We start from the raw sequence: 17662 nt of genomic DNA, 5'->3' as shown, positions 1-17662 counted from the left end.
AGTCGGCCTGGTCCATTGGGAAAAAAGTATACGTCACGTGATTGATCGTCACGAGTTGCGCTTTTGGCATGGCGCGCATGAGGAACATCTCCCTCTTTGCCTGTCTTCCCGCCTTGCTATTGTTACGGGTGCCGACATTATTTCTCCTGGGTTTTTATTTTTTGCCCTTCTCGGCTGGATTAGTTCTGGGCGTGGTGAGAAACACGTTCATTGCAATTCACCCCTGTGGAGTTGAATATACGTGATTTTATCTTGAAGGTTGCGCACCCTCCTGCTGGGTCTCGTAACTATTGGCGCATCCGCTTCGGGGATCAACGAGCACTCAACCATCGGCCTCTGTGTTTAAGGTCATAATCGTGGTTTTTTTCTGAATTACCGCGTCAATTTATATTCACAAAGTTGGAACCAAGTCTCCGCGCTTGTAGCTCCAGGTGCGGTACGCTGTACATTAGGAAAGACCCTTTATTCCCGCGTCAAAGGATTACTGCAATAACGGCGCGACTCCGGAACCATGAGCGCAGACGAAGGCGGAGGCACAGCTTCCATTCCGGCCACAAATGGCGATCTCCATGCTACCACCCCCGATCCGCCCTCGTTGGCGACACCTGCCAAGCGAAAGCGTGTGTCAAGTCATGATGACAAAGTCGCTCAAGACGCTGGCTCGTCTGCGTCGCAAGCTCAGGAAAAGATCAAGCTACAGGAAACTCTGCGTAATCTCGTTGAAATATTAAGCAAGTAGGTTCCAGTTACTTCTCTCTCGATCTATCTGTTCGCGTTCGCATCCAGATGCTGACCTTCAAAAGAAACGATACGGATCTTCAACTCTTATCCTGTCCATTGCCATCATCTCCAACGAAGCCCCGTTTGAAGCGCGCGAAAGTCTCTGGCGAAAAAGACGAGGCCTCCACTATACAATCCCGAGTCGCTTCGAACCGTTATAACACTCTGTCGGAATTCTTGAGTGATATCGAGAAGGCATCGGCTGCTGTGATCGAGAGGAATAAAGCCCAGGCGAGCGGGCTCCAGGCTGATGGGTCGCCTGTGACCGAAACTGTCAATCGTATCGCGGCATTTAAGAAACTCTTGAACAGTCTCGTTCGTCAGGCACACACGAGCCAGTCGAACATCAAGACAGAGACATCCGAGGAGGATGCAGAGACACCGGCGAAATCCAATACCTCCAATGTAGAGGCTCGGAATGAGAATCTCGTCTTGACGCTGTTTGGGAACCCAGCTAATCCCAAGCAACTATATTCAAGTTTACAGAAATCCGTCAAGGTTCCACTGCCTTCAGACGACCCGAAAGCAGAGAAATATGTGGAGGTGCAAGCGCCACTACGTGAAGTCGGCTTACCAAACGGTATCACGACCACGAAGATCGAACCGTACAATCTTGATGAAAATCCAGCGGAGCCCAAAAGGACCTTTGGGGAAGTTTTCGCGCCTCGGTCAACCTTGCCTCAACTGGAAATGCCACGCAAAACAAAGTCTTCCTCTCGAAATGCTCTTAATGGCTGGATCGACCCATTTGACGCCATCACTGACTTCAAAGCTTTCCGAGGAGATCGGAATAATTACTGCCTTGCACCTCTGCCCTCTGGTCAGTGGCTCCAGTATGGCGGGGTCACATCATCCCCGTCTTATTGGAACCGCCGCGATAAACATCAGCCGTCTCAGCAGCATAGTGACGAGAAGTATACCGATGATCCTTCACTGTGGGTTGACGAAGACTCGACTGTCTTGCAGGGTGTCTACTCATCATTCGCTCCTTCATTCGACAGTTCGGGTGCCGTTGTCCAGGCTGATTCGAAGGACTTGGTATGGTGGAGCAAACGAGGTGCAAGACGTTTAGAGACTTTACTTTCATTGCCATATCAAGAAGCCGCCGAAGAGACAACGTCTGAACGGCCAGGCAATATTGGTGAACTAGACGAGAGTACCTTGGAGGAGATGGTAAAGAACTTCAAGCCCGAAGAATTCGCCGATAATGTTACTTGTTCCGAGGCCTCTAAAGCAGATAAGGAGGAAGAGGCAAAATCCCGGGATGTAGAAGGGCTATTACATGACATCTCTGATCTACTGGAGACTTTGAGTTCGTACCAAAAAATCCGGAATCTGGACGTCTCAGCTCCGAACGTTCAAGGCGCCGAGCCTAGAGAAACAGGATCCGACTCGAGGAGCTCAGATGACCCTTCTACAGAAGAGCTGGGTGTGTATGAAACATTAAGATCAAGTCTGGCGGCTCTCATTTCAAATTTGCCTCCGTATGCGGTTGCAAAGCTAAATGGCGATCAGCTGGATGAGCTGAACATAAGCCAGAAAATCGTCATCGAGAACCCGGACTATCGGGGAACCATGGAGAAGGATGACTTCACAGCGCATCAGGAGCGAAGCGCGGCCATGGCCCCAATGAGTGGTGCCGCGAATCGGACTTCAACGCCATCCCGGTACAATTCGCGGGCATATAGTTCTGGCTCTCGAGCCCAATCGCAAGGTGGCTTCGCTCAACAGCCATACTATAGTGGAAGGCAACCCTCCACTTCCGGGCCATACACTCCAGGCCATCCACAACAGTACGCCGGACCTCGGCCACCAGTAACACCTTCACAACGACCAGGGTATCTTTCAGGATACTCTCAGCCCACTCCTCAGTTCAATCAGCAGTTCCAGCGACCAGGACAAAATGGGTACGCTTCCTACTCGGGCCAGCAAGGGCCAGCCGCCCAAGCTTCGCCACAGCCCTACACGCCGCGCCCCGCACAACCAGGGGCATACAATGCTTCTTACGCAGCTGGGCGCAGTGCTTCTCCTCAGAAGCCAGCATCATATGCGGCTCCACGAACACCATACATGACTCCGGGTTCTAATAACCCTCAGCAACGGTTCATACCACAGCAGCAGCAACAACCACAACAGCAACCGCAACCGCAACCGCAGCAACAACAACAACCTCCCCCATACGGCAACTATCCTTCCAATCAAGCTCCTCCACAATCGGCAGCATACTCCAACTCAGCAGCTGCCATGACTTACGCGCGAAGTGCCGCTGAACAAGCCGCACTGATGGAGAGGAATAGAACCCAACTTGCAGCTCACGCGCGACAGAGCTCAACACCACAACCCCCAACTGAAGGCAGCTCCCAGGATCGAAGCGTAACACCCGGTAACAGACAGAACGGCAACGCGGTCCCTTCATGAGTCGAGCAAGTATCGTCAACGTTTTGGAGTTGTCTTTCCATGCTTATGTTCGCCATTGTCTTTAGAAAAAGGAAGGCTCGGTTAATGGTGTTACACTTTTATGATTTGTACTTGATCTTTTGTGACTTTGTCCTCTTGTCCTTTTTCTTCTTTCTGTTCCCTAATTCATTATATTCTCTTGATTTCTCAAAGCTACGGGTTATTAGATTTGAGAATGAGACAGGAAGAGAGGTTTTGGCTCCTCTTCTGAAGTTACATTTTATAACAATATGGCTACGGCTATTAGTTGGTGTGTGTGTATACGCGTGTCGATTCCCTACGACTATGATTTCCCTTTGAAGAATCCTGTTGTCATCTCCTTATGAGATGAAGATCAGCGAATGGCGCAGATTGATTCCAAGATTGGTCTGGTTTCTCTTGGGCGGAGTGTCTCTCACTTTTGTGACTACACGTTTTTCACCTAGAAATTCTATGTATTAGTTTATCTGCAAGATCTACTTCAAGTATTACTTATTCGGAATTGTAACGAGATATTTCGAAAAGCGGAGAACCCTTGTAAACCCTAGGTTGTTTGCCATCGGAACCAGTATCCTAAACGCCACCTTCGACCAGTCCCCTTCCACAAGGAATAGTACCTAGTCAACATGAGTAATAGAAGGCATATATTCATCACTGTCAAGGAAATTCATAAGTCATTATGCAACCACTCTCCATGCTTTCGTGATCGCCCATTCAAGGAATAAACATTGCAGCTATGGCCATAAATCCGAAATATCTGCAGATAAACAATTAGGCTTCTGGTTCATAAAGGCCAGACTCTATGATAGGAACTTACAAAGTAGCAATTCTCCACCCATCGTGAGAAGCAACGAGTTTCTCGGCACCGGCTGCAGAATTGGACGCAATCGCAGATGCAGCGCCGCCCACCATCGCAACGACGAGAAGACGTCCTGAGAATTCTGCGATCATACTAAAGGCTAGTAGCGGCAGGAGGATAGCGGCGGATGCGATGATGATCGCCGAGAAGGCAGAGGTGGAGTTGGATGTCGATCGCATGGTGAGAGAGATAAGGTCTTTTTTGTGTTCTAGAAAACGGGTCTCGGCTGCTGCGACGGGGACGTTTTCTTTCATCCAGGTACGATACGTGTCGATGTCTTTATCGGATGCGCTGGGAAGCGTTTGGGTGACTTTGCTATATGCACTGAGGGAGTTATCTTATTTAGTTAGATTTGGAACGACAGCTGATTTTCGTCACAGGATACTCACTGTATTGTTGGGTCTTTTGTACTAATGCGGCCATCACTTCCTCCCGTCGGTAATGCAGGGATGAGTAGGCCTGCGCTTGGGCAACATCCATGCGTCTTGAAGCGGGCACGATGCTTGTCCCTTCTTGTTCTGCAGTTGCTACACGATGCATTTCTTCGTATTCATCTAATACGTGCAGTTCCTCTTCCATCTGTGCGATTTCGTCCTGGAGATAGAGGAGCACGCGGTGGTTTAGATCTTCGAATCGTCGGTAAAGCGGGGGAAGAGGTGGCTCTTCCTTTTCCACTGATGCGCTCAGCTGCCAGCTGAGAAGTCCATAGCCAGAAGGAACGGATGAAGTCTTTGTATTTCGCCTTGACTTCCTGTTGATACAGTGGGGTTCCTCCTCCGGGCTTTGTGGCGGGGACGGGGGAAGTGGAGGGTGAAAGGATGTGGGATCTCGAGAGGGCTCGTAGGATTCTGGCATTGGACTCAGACGCAATTTCCGCTTGTCAGAGTTGTTCGACGCCTCTGTCAGATAACCCTCCATAGACATTTTGCGCCGAGCCGTGCTGTTTCTCGTAGATAATTCAAATAGACCAGGAACTTGGTAGGAATCCATTGAGCCTTTCGATCGTACAGATGATGTTCGACTCGGGGCGCCCATGCCTTGCGCCATCATGTTCGCCTGGCGCGCAAGTCTGACATGCGGATTCATGAACGAACCATTAGACCTGCGTGGGTTGCTGTTGGGGATGTCATCGTCCTCTACGTAGGAATCGTCGGAGTCAGTGTCGGAATCCGATTCAAGGTATTCGAACACATCAGGTACTTTCTTCTCCGGTCCGGCCGCTTTGAAATTGAGATTTCTCGCAGGTTGTGTATTCTGCGCCTTTTTGGAACTTGAGACGTTGTTCTTTGGCCCAGCGGACTGCTCTGGGGTACTCTTCTTCTTGGCGGCATCTCCGGAAGATCGCGAGGTTTTTGAAGTAGAATGGGACTTCCCGGAGACGACTGAAGCTGTAGACGCCTTATTGCCGCCGTCTTTGGAAGCTTTCTTAGAGCGTCTCGATCCTGAATAGAGCAACATTGTTATTCAGACCGGAAGTAGCAGAAGACTTGGTCAAGTTGAATTAAAAGGTGAAATTTTCATTTGTAAACCATAACCCGTGAGCATCGAATTTATGAAGTCATGCGGACAGGCACCGTCCACGAAAATTGTTTGGAGGGGCTAACAGACGAGAGACATAACAAGGGAGAGAGCAGGACCGCTCTCGCGGTAGAGAGTTTTTCGGATATCACTTTTGGAGGAATGTAGGATAGAATGTCGGCTCGAATTCTTTTCTGTTTCACGGGGGCAGCGAGCACAAAGCGCGCGTGGGTGGGCGTCAAATCGGAGGTGAGAGAGTCTATCGATGAGCCGATGTATACATACCCAAGCGAAGCCCTTGCGCGTAGATCGGAAAGAAGGACTGTGACGATAGACCGTCAGCAACTGTTCAATAAATAGATCGTCTCAAATTCGGCCCCAGATAAGAGAGTTCATGGTGCGACAGATCGAAAGTCTCACGTAGGAACTAAACCGAAAGCAAAGAATAATTCCAACTTGACGGTCAGCCAAACTTCACATACTCTATTTTTGGTGGGGTTGGCGGATGTGGATTCGATGTGGATGAAGATCATCGGATGAGTCCAAACTCAATCCGGTAAGGGAGAGAAAGATTGAATGGAACTGACTTCTCTCTTCTTAGTTTTGGAGGATTTTGTTCGAGTAAAAAAAAGAGAACAGTATGGACGTGGGAGGGGGATTCCCTTATAGAAGGAGGGGTGCTCAAGTATAGAAGATAGAAGGATATATAATCCATCATCGTCATACTCGTCGTGTCAAGAACCGATGTGTTGGCTGCACTGCATTGGCTTACCTCATTCTCATGAATTTTGTATGTGAATTGAATGACCTGGAGTGCCCAGAGATCTCGTTATCGGCAAGACATTTGTCACGATACGTCTCCTTGCCGAAAATGTTCAAAAGAAAGTGATAATCCCATTGTATGAGGAATAAGACTAGTAGGATGTGTACGGCGAGTAAAAGTAAAGCAGTCAGGTGGGTATGTATGGTAAAGACAATACATTCTAAGCAACTCCGAGGTAATTCCGCCTTCTCCCAAAAAGGATAGTAAAAAGATATCGCCAACTTGAGCCTTCCTTACCGATCAACCATATCTTTTTTTTTTTTTCCCCCTTCAAATCAATTGTCCGTCACTATTCAGCACGCTCTTCTCCGAAAGAAGGTTACTGTTTTCACTTCTATCAATTTCATCAAACCCTCCGTCTTTCCCATATGCTCCGCCCCTGGCTGCGCCAATCGACTCGAGCGGCCCGCTCTCTTCCTTGTTGCCAATGTCCCCGGCCCTATAGCTCTCGACTGCCCACCCTTACGAGCCCATCTAGTTCGGTTCGGCGTTTACAAACGTCAGCTTCAGAGTCGCAGGACCGTGTACCACTCCGGAAGCAGCTCAAACAAAATGCGAAGGCCTTAAAAGCCGAGAAGCGTCAGAGAAGGGAGAGCGAGGAGGCTTCGCGACAAAAATGGGAGCTCACTGTCGGCATTGAGATTCATGCGCAACTGAATACCGAGACCAAACTATTTTCACGTGCGATCACAGCCTATTTATGTCAAGCATGGATCTGACCTCTGCTTGACCAGGTGCTTCGACATCATCCACCGACCTACCCAATTCAAACGTTGCTCTCTTTGACCTGGCTTTCCCAGGTAGCCAGCCGGTTAGTCTCCGAGATCAGATTTTTTTTGGTAATCAGTGGAAGCTGAAATGCTCTAGGAATTCCAAGTTCCAACACTGCTACCTGCCCTCCGCGCCGCACTCGCTCTGAACTGTGATATCCAGCCCGTGAGCCGATTCGATCGGAAACATTACTTCTATCAGGACCAGCCAGCGGGATATCAGATTACACAATACTATGGTGAATATAGAATTTCTCCAGTGTCGTGACCGTTGGTTAACCCTCGCAGAACCTTTTGCGAGAAACGGCTATGTGGATTTGTTCGGCTACGATGGGATCGCGCCGGAAGATGGCGATCACGTTCGCATCGGTATCAAGCAGGTACAGCTAGAACAGGACACGGCCAAATCACAGGAGTACCATCCCTCCACGCAGCTTCTTGATTTCAACCGCGTATCCCACCCCCTAGTCGAAATCATTACGATGCCCCAGATCCATACACCCGCGACAGCTGCAGCGTGCGTCCGGAAGATTCAGGCAATCCTTCAATCCTGTAGCGCAGTCACCACCGGTATGGAATTGGGAGGACTCCGAGCCGATGTGAATGTCTCGATCCGTCAGCGGGGCGATACCGAGGGTGTGCATCAGTATGGCGGGATCGGTGGCCTCGGCCAGCGCACGGAGATCAAGAACTTGAGCAGCTTCAAGGCTGTAGAGGATGCCATCATTGCAGAAAAGAACCGCCAGATTGCTGTGCTAGAAAGTGGTGGGGTCGTGGAGGGTGAGACCCGTGGCTGGACGATTGGGAGCACGGAAACACGGAGACTTCGAGGCAAGGAGGGCGAAGTAGACTACCGGTATATGCCAGATCCGGATCTACCACCGCTACTTATCGGAGCTGACCTTGTGTCGGAGCTGGCCAACACGTTACCGACTTCCTCGGATGAGCTAATTGGGCTGTTGACGGGCAAAGAGTACGGCCTCTCGATTGAAGACGCCAAGCCGCTGGTTGAGCTAGAGGATGGAGCTCGGCTGGAGTACTACCAGGACGTGGTGGATATCCTGCGCGATCTGCAGCAAGACCAGGATCCTAAGAGCCGTGGGGGTCTGGCACGCGTTGCCGGTAATTGGGTTCTCCACGAGCTTGGGGGCCTTTTGACTAAAGCGGACCTGCCTTGGGATGCAGAACGAGTCTCGGCACTATCGCTGGCTCAAATTATAGATCACGTCCAGCGAAAGCAGATCACCGGTCCTACCGCCAAGCAGGTGCTAGCCATGGTATTCGACGGAGACACTCGGGCGATTCCTCAGTTACTGGAAGAGGAGAACCTACTTCTCCGGCCTCTCTCCAGAGAGGAATACGTTGCGTTGGCTGAGGCAGCAATCAGCCAGAACCCGCAGATGGTCGAGCAGATCCGGACTAAAAACCAGTTAGGGAAACTAGGCTGGTTTGTCGGACAGATGATGCGCATGGGTGAAAAGGGCCGAGTAGAAGCGCCCAAGGCCGATGCGATCCTCCGGGAACTGATTCTGGGGTAGCCTGTTGAGTGTATTCGTAGATAATTATTCCTTCACGGAATGTATTGTATAGACAACGTCATAGCCATAATGATACCCGTTCGTTTTCCTGCACTTTCTTTGTAAATAGTAAATATCGCGTCTATCTCCCGGCTATCACAATAAATTGCTAATAAAAATTTGGGGGTGGAGTGGGATGGCGACGCCGTCGCGGGCATCTCTCCTGGACCTGTACTTAGGGGAAGCCCTCGATCCCTAAAAGCAGGTCTTAGCGATCCTCCAAGGAATGCCGCTGACGGCGCCCCACGATGTCTCCCCTACTTAAAGGACCTCAATTCCCCTGTCGGAGGACTTCATTTTTGTATTCTTTTTCAATTGTCATACAATCGATTCCTGGAGACTCTCATCGCATCTCTTTGGTCCTGTTCTTCTGGTGGTTGCAACCCTTCGGAAGATTCCCCACTTGCAAGATCTTATCTTTTTAGTCCGTTTCTAGAATCTTTTTCTCCCCCTCTATCAGATCAAGACTCTCCGATCCCCTCCTCACTCTCTCATCCACTCTCCAATTCTTCCCTTTCACCATGACTCAACCCTCCACCATCACACAACGCTTCCTGTCCAAGCCCGGAAATCTGGGTGTGGTAGCAGTCGGCTTCAATGGCGGCCAGGTAGGACGATCCTCCCACACGCGGGTGTCGATCACTGAGATCACAAGATCATCGCTAACCGGACTTTTTAACTGACACAGTGCAAACTTGGAGTTGAGGCTGCCCCCATGGCCCTGGTCGAGGCTGGCCTCCTCGATCAACTCCGCGACGACCTTGGCTACACCCTCGACTATGACGGCACCGTCCACTACTACGAAAACCAGATCCCCGCCGAAGATCCCGACCACCGCGGCATGAAGAAGCCGCGCGCTGTGAGCGCCGTGACCGAAGCGCTGAGCGCACAGGTCTACGAGAAAGCCAAGCAGGGTCAGATGGTCTTGACACTGGGAGGTGATCACTCGATCGCCATCGGATCCATCTCCGGCTCGGCCAAGGCTACCCGCGAACGCCTGGGTCGGGAGCTGGCCGTCATCTGGGTTGATGCGCACGCCGATATCAACATTCCGGAGATGAGCCCTAGTGGAAACATCCACGGTATGCCCATGGCGTTCTTGACGCGCTTGGCCCGCGAGGAGCAGAAGGACATCTTCGGCTGGTTGCAGGATGAGCACATCGTCAGCACCCGTAAGCTGGTCTACATTGGTCTGCGCGATGTTGATCGCGGCGAGAAGCAAATCCTTCGGGAGCATGGCATTAAGGCGTTCAGCATGCACGACATTGACCGGTGAGTCTTTCTTTCCTCTCGTAGCACAAGGAAAGCAGCCGAAGCTAATCTCCAACAGGTACGGTATTGGCCGTGTGGTTGAGATGGCTCTGGCCCACATCGGAAACGATACCCCTATTCACCTTTCATTCGACGTCGATGCTCTGGATCCGCAGTGGGCTCCCAGCACCGGCACTCCCGTGCGTGGCGGTCTGACTCTTCGTGAGGGTGATTTCATCTGCGAGTGTGTGCATGAGACGGGCAACCTGGTCGCCATGGACCTGGTGGAGGTCAACCCCAGCTTGGAGTCGGTAGGCGCCTCCGAAACCATTCGGACCGGTTGCTCGTTAGTGCGCAGTGCACTGGGTGACACCCTCCTGTGAGCTGATGTAGACTTATAGACGGGTAGATGGCGATCGGATGGGAATTTTCTTATTTATTATATGTTTTTTTTTTTTTCTTATTACATTATGTTTAGACATGACCGCACGGCTTTAGGATATGTACAATGACATTGAAACGATTTCAAGACATGAGTTGGTGCAATTAGTAGAAAAAAGAAGGCAGCTAAAATTAGGGTTGATGGATATCAAATCCCCTGCCACCGCAATTTCCACCTGCCACCTCATTTTACATCAAATGCTCCACCTTCCCTTCCATCTGATGATAGATTTCTCTTCTTTCAGTTCCTATGTACTCTCTTGTCTAAATAAAGAATTCCAAAGACATCCAGAACGATGAATCTCTCACCGCTTACATAACAGTGGTCCTCGACTCGCCGCGCCAGTCCAATCGCAAGGAACCCCGAAACAACAGCCCAACGCCATTACGGCGCTGATGCGCTGTCTTTCTGCGCTTCATTCTTGCATCTGCACTTTCGCCACCAATTGAGTCGCCTTGTCTTCTGCCCGACTCCAGTTGTTGCGGTGGAAAGGAGTGACCGCACTTTCGTTCCTCCCCGCAAGTGTAGTCCCTGACTCAACCAGCCTATACAAATCTATCCTGCGGGGATCGTATATATACATGTACATGCAGAGAGACAGGCCGGGTTTGAAATAAATTACATTCCCGACGAGAACGATCATTGATTTTCACATACATATTACATCTTCCCACATATTCAATTTTCCCCGCCCCTACTGCTTCGTATACAAACCCACAGCATCAAAACCGTCCCGATAGGGCAAGGAAGCAAGCAAACATGGCCGTCGTCTACCGTCGCAGACGCTATCACTGGCCCGAACTCCAACTCAACATCTGGATCCTCATCGTCTTATCGGCTTCCGCTATCTGTATGGGCATCTTTGCCTGGCTTATGTCTGTACAATCTGAGATGCGTCTCGGGACTCCATGGTAAGTACATATTTCTCCTGCTTCTTCCTTCTCTATCACAATCTTCCATGTTGTTTTGAAAGCACAAAAGAAATGGATCATTATATGCTAATACCAAAGACAAAAGGCTCTTCCCATTCATGGTCGTCTCCGGCGCCCTCGGCATCTTCTTCATCATTCTCATTCTCATCCTCGCCGCCCAGCGTTTCCTGCTCCCCGGCATTATCATGCTGGGCAGTTTCATCCTCTTCGTCCTCTGGTTGACGGGGTTGATTGAGACCTCGTTGCAGTTGTACGGCGTGGTCGGGAACGTCGATGATAATTGTCAGATCTATATTGTTGATAATCGCGCCGGGGGGAATAATATGCAGACCTTGGCTTGGTTGACCCAGAAGACTATTTGTGAGTTTTTTTCTTTCTTTTCTTTCTCGTCCTTTTTTTCTAGACTACATGTTTAATTGGTTATTCTCGTCGGCATGCTAATACGGTTGGTAGGTGATTGCTGGAAGACAGCTTTTGCGTTTGAGCTGGTGAATACCATCTTCTTCCTTTGGATGATGATCATGTCGTGGCAGGTTAATCGCGATGTATATGATTGATTTTCTTGGTCTTTTTTGTTTTTCGTTGTGTTTCTATGACCGGATATGATGTTGATGACTAATTATGCGATGGTTTCTGATCGATTCTGTATGTATGAAGATATGGGCGTTGTATGGTATATGATATCCAAAATTTGAGATTCCTTTTTTTGTCCTTGATACTATAGAGACAGAACTATGAACAACTTATCAGACAGTCAATCAGATGTGAGTCAGGTACCCAACGCCATCGCTATGCCATCATTGCATCGCACCAATTGCAACGGAATGAGAAAGCATAATAAACCTTAGCCAATCTGGGATACCAAATGGTATCAACAACAGCAACATAGTGCTGCCCGCAAGCAGCTACGGCATCGTCACATACACCTCAACGCCCCAATATGAACAGGTGAAGGAGAAGTCGAGCAGAAACTAACATAAAAGAAACAGATCAACCGTTTCCGGCCGCAATGTCCTCTTCCGCTTTGGCGTCATAGTCGCCATCCTCGAAAGCAGCCATCATCTCCCGCTCGAGTTCGTCGTCGTCCTCCGCGGGGTCTTCGGGAAGATTGGCATTTAGGTCTTGAGATGCAGGCTCATCTGATTCTTTTTGTGCACTTTCATCATTGGATTCCGTAGCCACATGCGACTCCTGAGCGGGATCGTCGGTAGCCGCAGTCGCGACCTCTTTCAGTCCTGTGCTCCGCTCGTAGGAACGCTTGATACGCTGGGATAGGCGCGAGCCTGGCTGATCGCCTTCCTCTTGACTTTCTTCATCGTCCCCGCCTTCTGAGCCTTCTTCACGCTTACGTTTCTTGTTGGGTGTCGCCTCCTCAGCCCAGGACGATACTTCACTGTCGCTTTCGCTTTCATCGTCACTGCCAAGGAACTCTTTTAGTTCCTCGTGGACAGCGGCTTGCTGGTCTTCGTCGTAACCAATCGGCGAATGCTCGTCGAGGCCGGTGGACTTGAGAAGGTCTTCTGTGGATTCTGAAGCATCTTCTTCCTCGGTCAGAAAATCTCCCGTGTCTTCAGATGACGAAAGCCATCCGCTTTCCATCTCCTTAGAGCCAGGCGAGATTGGCTCTCCTCGGTCGTCAGGGTGTACAGGAAGTAAATACGGCTCCTCGTCCAGCCATTTCCATTGCGTCAGGCAGTCCAAGAGCCACTGGGTTGTGACGATCTTGACATTCGTGTACCGCGTCGCTTCCCGAACCTTTGCGGTGCGGTTACGGCCAGCCACCAGATGGGTCGTCTTCACATTGATCTTTTGAGAAATAACAGCTCCAAAACTCTTCGCCCATAGGGAAATATCGGCGTTCTGGGTATCTGTTCCGAGCGGAAGCACTCCGGAAAATACCAGAATCACCCCGCCGAGGATCTGGCGCTTGATCTGCGGCATGATATCCTTGATATCAGGCACCAGTTTTAGATCAACGTCCTTGTCTTTCGAAGGCGTCTTCTCGCCTCTCAGAGCTGCCACTCTTCCACCCAACCCCCTCGTTCGCCTCAAATCATACTCCTCAAAGAACTGTTTATGCACCTGCTCGAGACGCTCTTCCAACTGGAAGAGTTCCCGATCATTATCCTCCAGCAGATGATGTCGATGTTTGCTTGAGTCTTGCGACTCATCCATGCTAGAAGAGGAATCAATACTCTCTGCAGAATCTTCCTCAGCGTCTAGTTCCTTCTGTTTCTGCAGCAGAGGGCGGTCTTCCACCTGGTGCATTATTGTCTCTTCCTGCGCATCAGTCTGTTCTTGCAGTAGTCTCGGGTTGTCTCCGCCACCCATGGTCACAAGCTGTTCTAACGCTGACACTTCTCCCTCTGGTTTCGCTGTTGTGCCGTTGACATGATGTTCTAGCGGAGGAGGTTTTGTGTGCCTCGTCCCTACCTTCTCCCCAGATTTGCCGACTGCCCCCAGCTCCTGTTTCTTTGGCAAAAAACTCGAGTTGATATCCCCGATGCCAACGAAAAAGTCGTACGGCGAAACCTTGATAAGATTAGGGCTCCACCGCCAAACGTCACCACGGTCGTCGATGATAACAACCATCTTCGTGTCCACCGGGAACAAACGATGGAGATTCTTAGCCGTCAAGCTTCCACTCTCATCACGACTGAGGATGCGATCGCCGAACAGCTTTCGGTCTGGATCTATGATACTTGCAATGTGTTGCGCATATGCTCGGGTACCCATGGTGTAGATATGCAATTCAAAGAGCTCTGAGACGTTCTGCAAGAATGACTCTAAACCTGGTCGTAACTTGACATAGTACCAGCAACCGCGCATTCCCGGGCCATCATCTACCAATTGGAATGCTCGAACATCGCTTAGCGCTTGGTGGTTTGGGTTATCCTTGTCTTCCATCCACTCTCCAACAGTTGGATCGACGGTGGCATGGATGATCGTCTGGTCAAGATCCACCACCAGAGAAAGTTTTCTATTTGACAGTAGCCTGCGTTTCGCATCTTCCTCCACCCGCGCAGCCTCCTTCTCGCTCACGGTTAGTGCAGTGTTATCATGGACCATCTGAATCGTTGCGCGCATCGAATCCGTCACTTCCGTATTGTATGTAGATCTGTAGGAGATGGCAGGGTTAGTGCTTCTGCAGTAGAGAACTATAGTGCCGTATATGATATCTTTTCTACTTACTCGGTCATATCCTTGCCGCACTCCGCACAGAGGCCCCCAAACTGAACTTCGTGAGCACATGGCTCATCAATCTCGATGACCTCCACACTGTCCTCAAGTTAACAATCGCAACCATGTAACCCCCTCGTCAGGAAGTTGTGCAACAAGGCGATAGAACTTACGGTTCATCGATGATATCCCCCTTCGCAATCTTCCATTGGACCACCTCGCCATCAACAGTCGACTCAAACTTGGTCGGGAACTTGCGTTTGACCTCAATCTTATTGCCCAGCCCATCACCCTCGGTGACGGTCGTCTGGTAGACATACCAGAACAGCGCCTCGTCCCTCTCCACCGAGTCGCCGGGCTGTTTCAGCAGCGACGTTACGGTGATCGGGTAGTGGAGGCTGGGCGGTAACCGAAGAAGCATGCTCCTGTACGACTTGGCTCGTTTCTCTTTCTTTGAATGATTTAATGCTTGATGACCCTACCTCTATTGACAATAGCAATTGACAACGGGGTAATATGCATGAATTGCGAGCAGAGACCCGGTTCCAGTAGCTATGGCGCCATGCCCGACGCGCCCGACGGCGGATTGGAAAACCGACGAGAATAGGCTTGAACCGGCCCTAGCTCAGATTCGAGGGTGTATAAAGCCGACGACTGACAGGTAAAGCGACAGGAAAATGTTCCACTTAGCGGGGTGGGATGTGTATTCAGGTAGCTTAGGTCGATCGCGGCAAGGTGACGCGACGGAGAACAAGGACAAAGGGAATATCTACAAAGGATATAGAGACTATCGGCAGATGCTCCGCAACAGTGCGGAGAAATAAAAAGTTGGGAAAGTAAGAGGTGGGGATTGAGCGAGGATGAAGCAGTTAGTTGTTGGATCGTGTGAGAGTTGAACGGTTGATGATGAAAGAGAGGGAAAAGCAGTTTGAACCGTTTGGCCGGGAAAGCAGAAAGAAACAAGGTTTGGTTGCCAAGACCCGCACTTTTGTTATGGATGTTCGGGAGCCCGTGCGGGGGGGGCGAGACCCTCTCTTATATAAGAAAGTGGACATGCGTACACCTTTACTTGCCCTTCTTCGGTCAGCATATACTACTGGTTCATGCAGCCAAAGCCACAATACCCTTTAGTCAAGACTTGAACAACTCAAAAGCATGCTTTGATGACTCAGAAACAGCCTGTTGTTGACGATCTTGGCAATGGACATGCTCATAACCGGTCTTGTAGTCGCTCGTGTAGTGGAACAACAACTGATTAGTAGCTGGATATAAATCGATCTTTCAGTGCAATCCACCCGCCAGGTTTCCTTAAAATCAAATTTCACGTCATGAAAGCAGAACAGTCTCATAAGCTTAGATTGAGATTAGGGCTTGAACGGGGCACGCGTTGAGAGCCGGGAGACCTTCCCGCTGACTCTACAATGGTGTCAGGCCACATGACCATACTTTGACTGCCTGCATAGGCAGCTCCAGGAAGACAGCTTTGAACTGCGGCACTGTATATCATCGTTGGCCAATCACAGAGCTTCAACTCCACCGTGAAGCACAAGACATCTGGATCTTGGATAAAATATACCAATTCCCAATTTATTCTGCTTGTCCTATCTTCAGGTTCAAATGGAGTCAATCATCGCCCAAGCCCAATCTCTAGCTGGAGAAGCCGATGGGGCAGACCAAGCTAAGATCCGCGATGCTCTCCGTCAACTTCTGTTAGAATTGGAGATGCCCAAGGACATGCTCATGGGCATTTTCAACGGCGTAAGCTTGATTCCGTATAGTCGGCACTATACTAAACATATGACTTTCACTATGTTGTCCTTACCAGACTTACGTTTTTCCAGCACTTGCAGATTGCCGCCGTTCGTCTCGGTATCGAATCAGGTTTATTCCGGTCACTCTCCCAAAGCGAGACACCCCTGCAGGTGGACCAAATTGCCCAGGAAATCCGGTGCGAGTCCTGAATTATTCGGTAAGATGTCATTGCAAAGCTTCAGGCCCTTGATCGCGACATGCCATATCTGACTACTACTTCCTGTGACATTTAGGATCTATACTTAGCTACCTTGCGTCGAATGGGCTCATAACAGAAGCAGACCATGGGAAGTTCACAGCAAATAGAGCGACTCACACTCTGGCAAGTCAGATGGCCGAAGCCTTCATTTGCCATGCGTGTGTATCTCCTCCACCAATACATGTCAATATATGAATCTCCGCTGATGACTTCACAGCTTCGACAATTGTGGTCCAGCCATTCAGGAATTTCCCAGCTTCTTCGCAGAGACGCACTATCAGGAGATCACCAGCAACACCAATACGCCTTTCCAGGAGGCCTTCAGTACCGACCTTACGTGCTTTGCGTGACTTGCTCAACACCCAGAACGGTTCAATAACCTACAGCACGTAATGACTGCACTCGAATCAACCGACTGGACAGTTGGGTTCAGTCATTTCGAAAAGGAAGCTTGCGCTATAATCCAACCGCCTCAGGAATCGCGCAGACCATCCCTTGTCGACGTGGGCGGTGGCCACGGCCATCAATGCATCCAACTCATAAAGAAATACCCAAATCTCAGCGGATGGCTCACCCTCCAGGACCTACCACAAGCAGTAGATCAGCTCCCTAAAATCGACGGAGTAGAAACCATGGTACATGACATCTTCCAGACACAGATCGTTAAAGGCAAATCCTACATCTATACTCAGCACAACTGCCCCAGTATCCTACCGTCATCGGCTGACATGAAAATAAACACCCAAGGTGCCAAATTCTACTACCTCCGTAGAATCCTTCACGACTATCCTGACGCCCAAGGTATCAAAATCCTCAAGAACCTACGCGCCGTAATGGCCCATGATTCGCAGATCCTCATCGATGAAATGGTCTTGCCGGGGACCAACGTACCTTGGCAAGCGACACTGGCTGATCTATCGTTGATGGTCTCCATGGGCGGAAAGGAGCGCTCAAAGGAGCAGTGGGAAGCTGCTTGCTGAACAGTCAGATCTACGTGTGGCAGAGGTACATACCTATGACAAATCAGACAACTTCTCGGTTATCGTGATGGAGCTGAGATAGTTTATTCGCTATCATATTATT

At 50.0% G+C, this 17662-nt stretch overlaps 7 protein-coding genes across 7 annotated transcripts; 5 read left to right on the top strand and 2 right to left on the bottom strand.

Moving 5' to 3' along the window:
* Positions 1-511: 511 nt before the first annotated feature.
* AO090003000701 (uncharacterized protein) lies at positions 512-3198 on the top strand (the record flags this gene model as incomplete). Its single annotated transcript, XM_001819797.3, has 2 exons — positions 512-735; positions 804-3198. The coding sequence occupies 2 exons, from the start codon at positions 512-514 to the stop codon at positions 3196-3198; spliced, it is 2619 nt and encodes an 872-aa protein (XP_001819849.1).
* A 1127-nt stretch (positions 3199-4325) lies between these two features.
* AO090003000699 (uncharacterized protein) lies at positions 4326-5533 on the bottom strand (the record flags this gene model as incomplete). The annotated part of the gene is made up of 2 exons (XM_023234997.1): positions 4326-4399; positions 4465-5533. The coding sequence occupies 2 exons, from the start codon at positions 5531-5533 to the stop codon at positions 4326-4328; spliced, it is 1143 nt and encodes a 380-aa protein (XP_023090060.1).
* A 1251-nt stretch (positions 5534-6784) lies between these two features.
* Positions 6785-8724, top strand: AO090003000698 (glutamyl-tRNA(Gln) amidotransferase subunit PET112; the record flags this gene model as incomplete). The annotated part of the gene is made up of 4 exons (XM_023234996.1): positions 6785-7097; positions 7151-7227; positions 7284-7425; positions 7475-8724. 4 exons carry the CDS (start codon positions 6785-6787, stop codon positions 8722-8724), a joined length of 1782 nt encoding a protein of 593 aa, XP_023090059.1.
* Positions 8725-9478: 754 nt separating this feature from the next.
* On the top strand, positions 9479-10397 carry AO090003000697 (arginase; the record flags this gene model as incomplete). Its single annotated transcript, XM_001819794.3, has 2 exons — positions 9479-10035; positions 10094-10397. 2 exons carry the CDS (start codon positions 9479-9481, stop codon positions 10395-10397), a joined length of 861 nt encoding a protein of 286 aa, XP_001819846.3.
* An 818-nt stretch (positions 10398-11215) lies between these two features.
* On the top strand, positions 11216-11945 carry AO090003000696 (uncharacterized protein; the record flags this gene model as incomplete). Its single annotated transcript, XM_001819793.3, has 3 exons — positions 11216-11367; positions 11474-11748; positions 11842-11945. The coding sequence occupies 3 exons, from the start codon at positions 11216-11218 to the stop codon at positions 11943-11945; spliced, it is 531 nt and encodes a 176-aa protein (XP_001819845.1).
* Positions 11946-12378: 433 nt separating this feature from the next.
* On the bottom strand, positions 12379-14989 carry fcpA (protein-serine/threonine phosphatase; the record flags this gene model as incomplete). Its single annotated transcript, XM_023234994.1, has 3 exons — positions 12379-14506; positions 14581-14667; positions 14742-14989. 3 exons carry the CDS (start codon positions 14987-14989, stop codon positions 12379-12381), a joined length of 2463 nt encoding a protein of 820 aa, XP_023090058.1.
* Positions 14990-16711: 1722 nt separating this feature from the next.
* Positions 16712-17559, top strand: AO090003000694 (uncharacterized protein; the record flags this gene model as incomplete). Its single annotated transcript, XM_023234993.1, has 3 exons — positions 16712-16737; positions 16797-16903; positions 16946-17559. 3 exons carry the CDS (start codon positions 16712-16714, stop codon positions 17557-17559), a joined length of 747 nt encoding a protein of 248 aa, XP_023090057.1.
* Positions 17560-17662: the final 103 nt, after the last annotated feature.

Source organism: Aspergillus oryzae, chromosome 2, assembly GCF_000184455.2.
Source record: "Aspergillus oryzae RIB40 DNA, chromosome 2".
Lineage (NCBI taxonomy): Eukaryota > Fungi > Ascomycota > Eurotiomycetes > Eurotiales > Aspergillaceae > Aspergillus > Aspergillus oryzae.
This window is presented reverse-complemented; position numbering and strand designations above follow the sequence as displayed.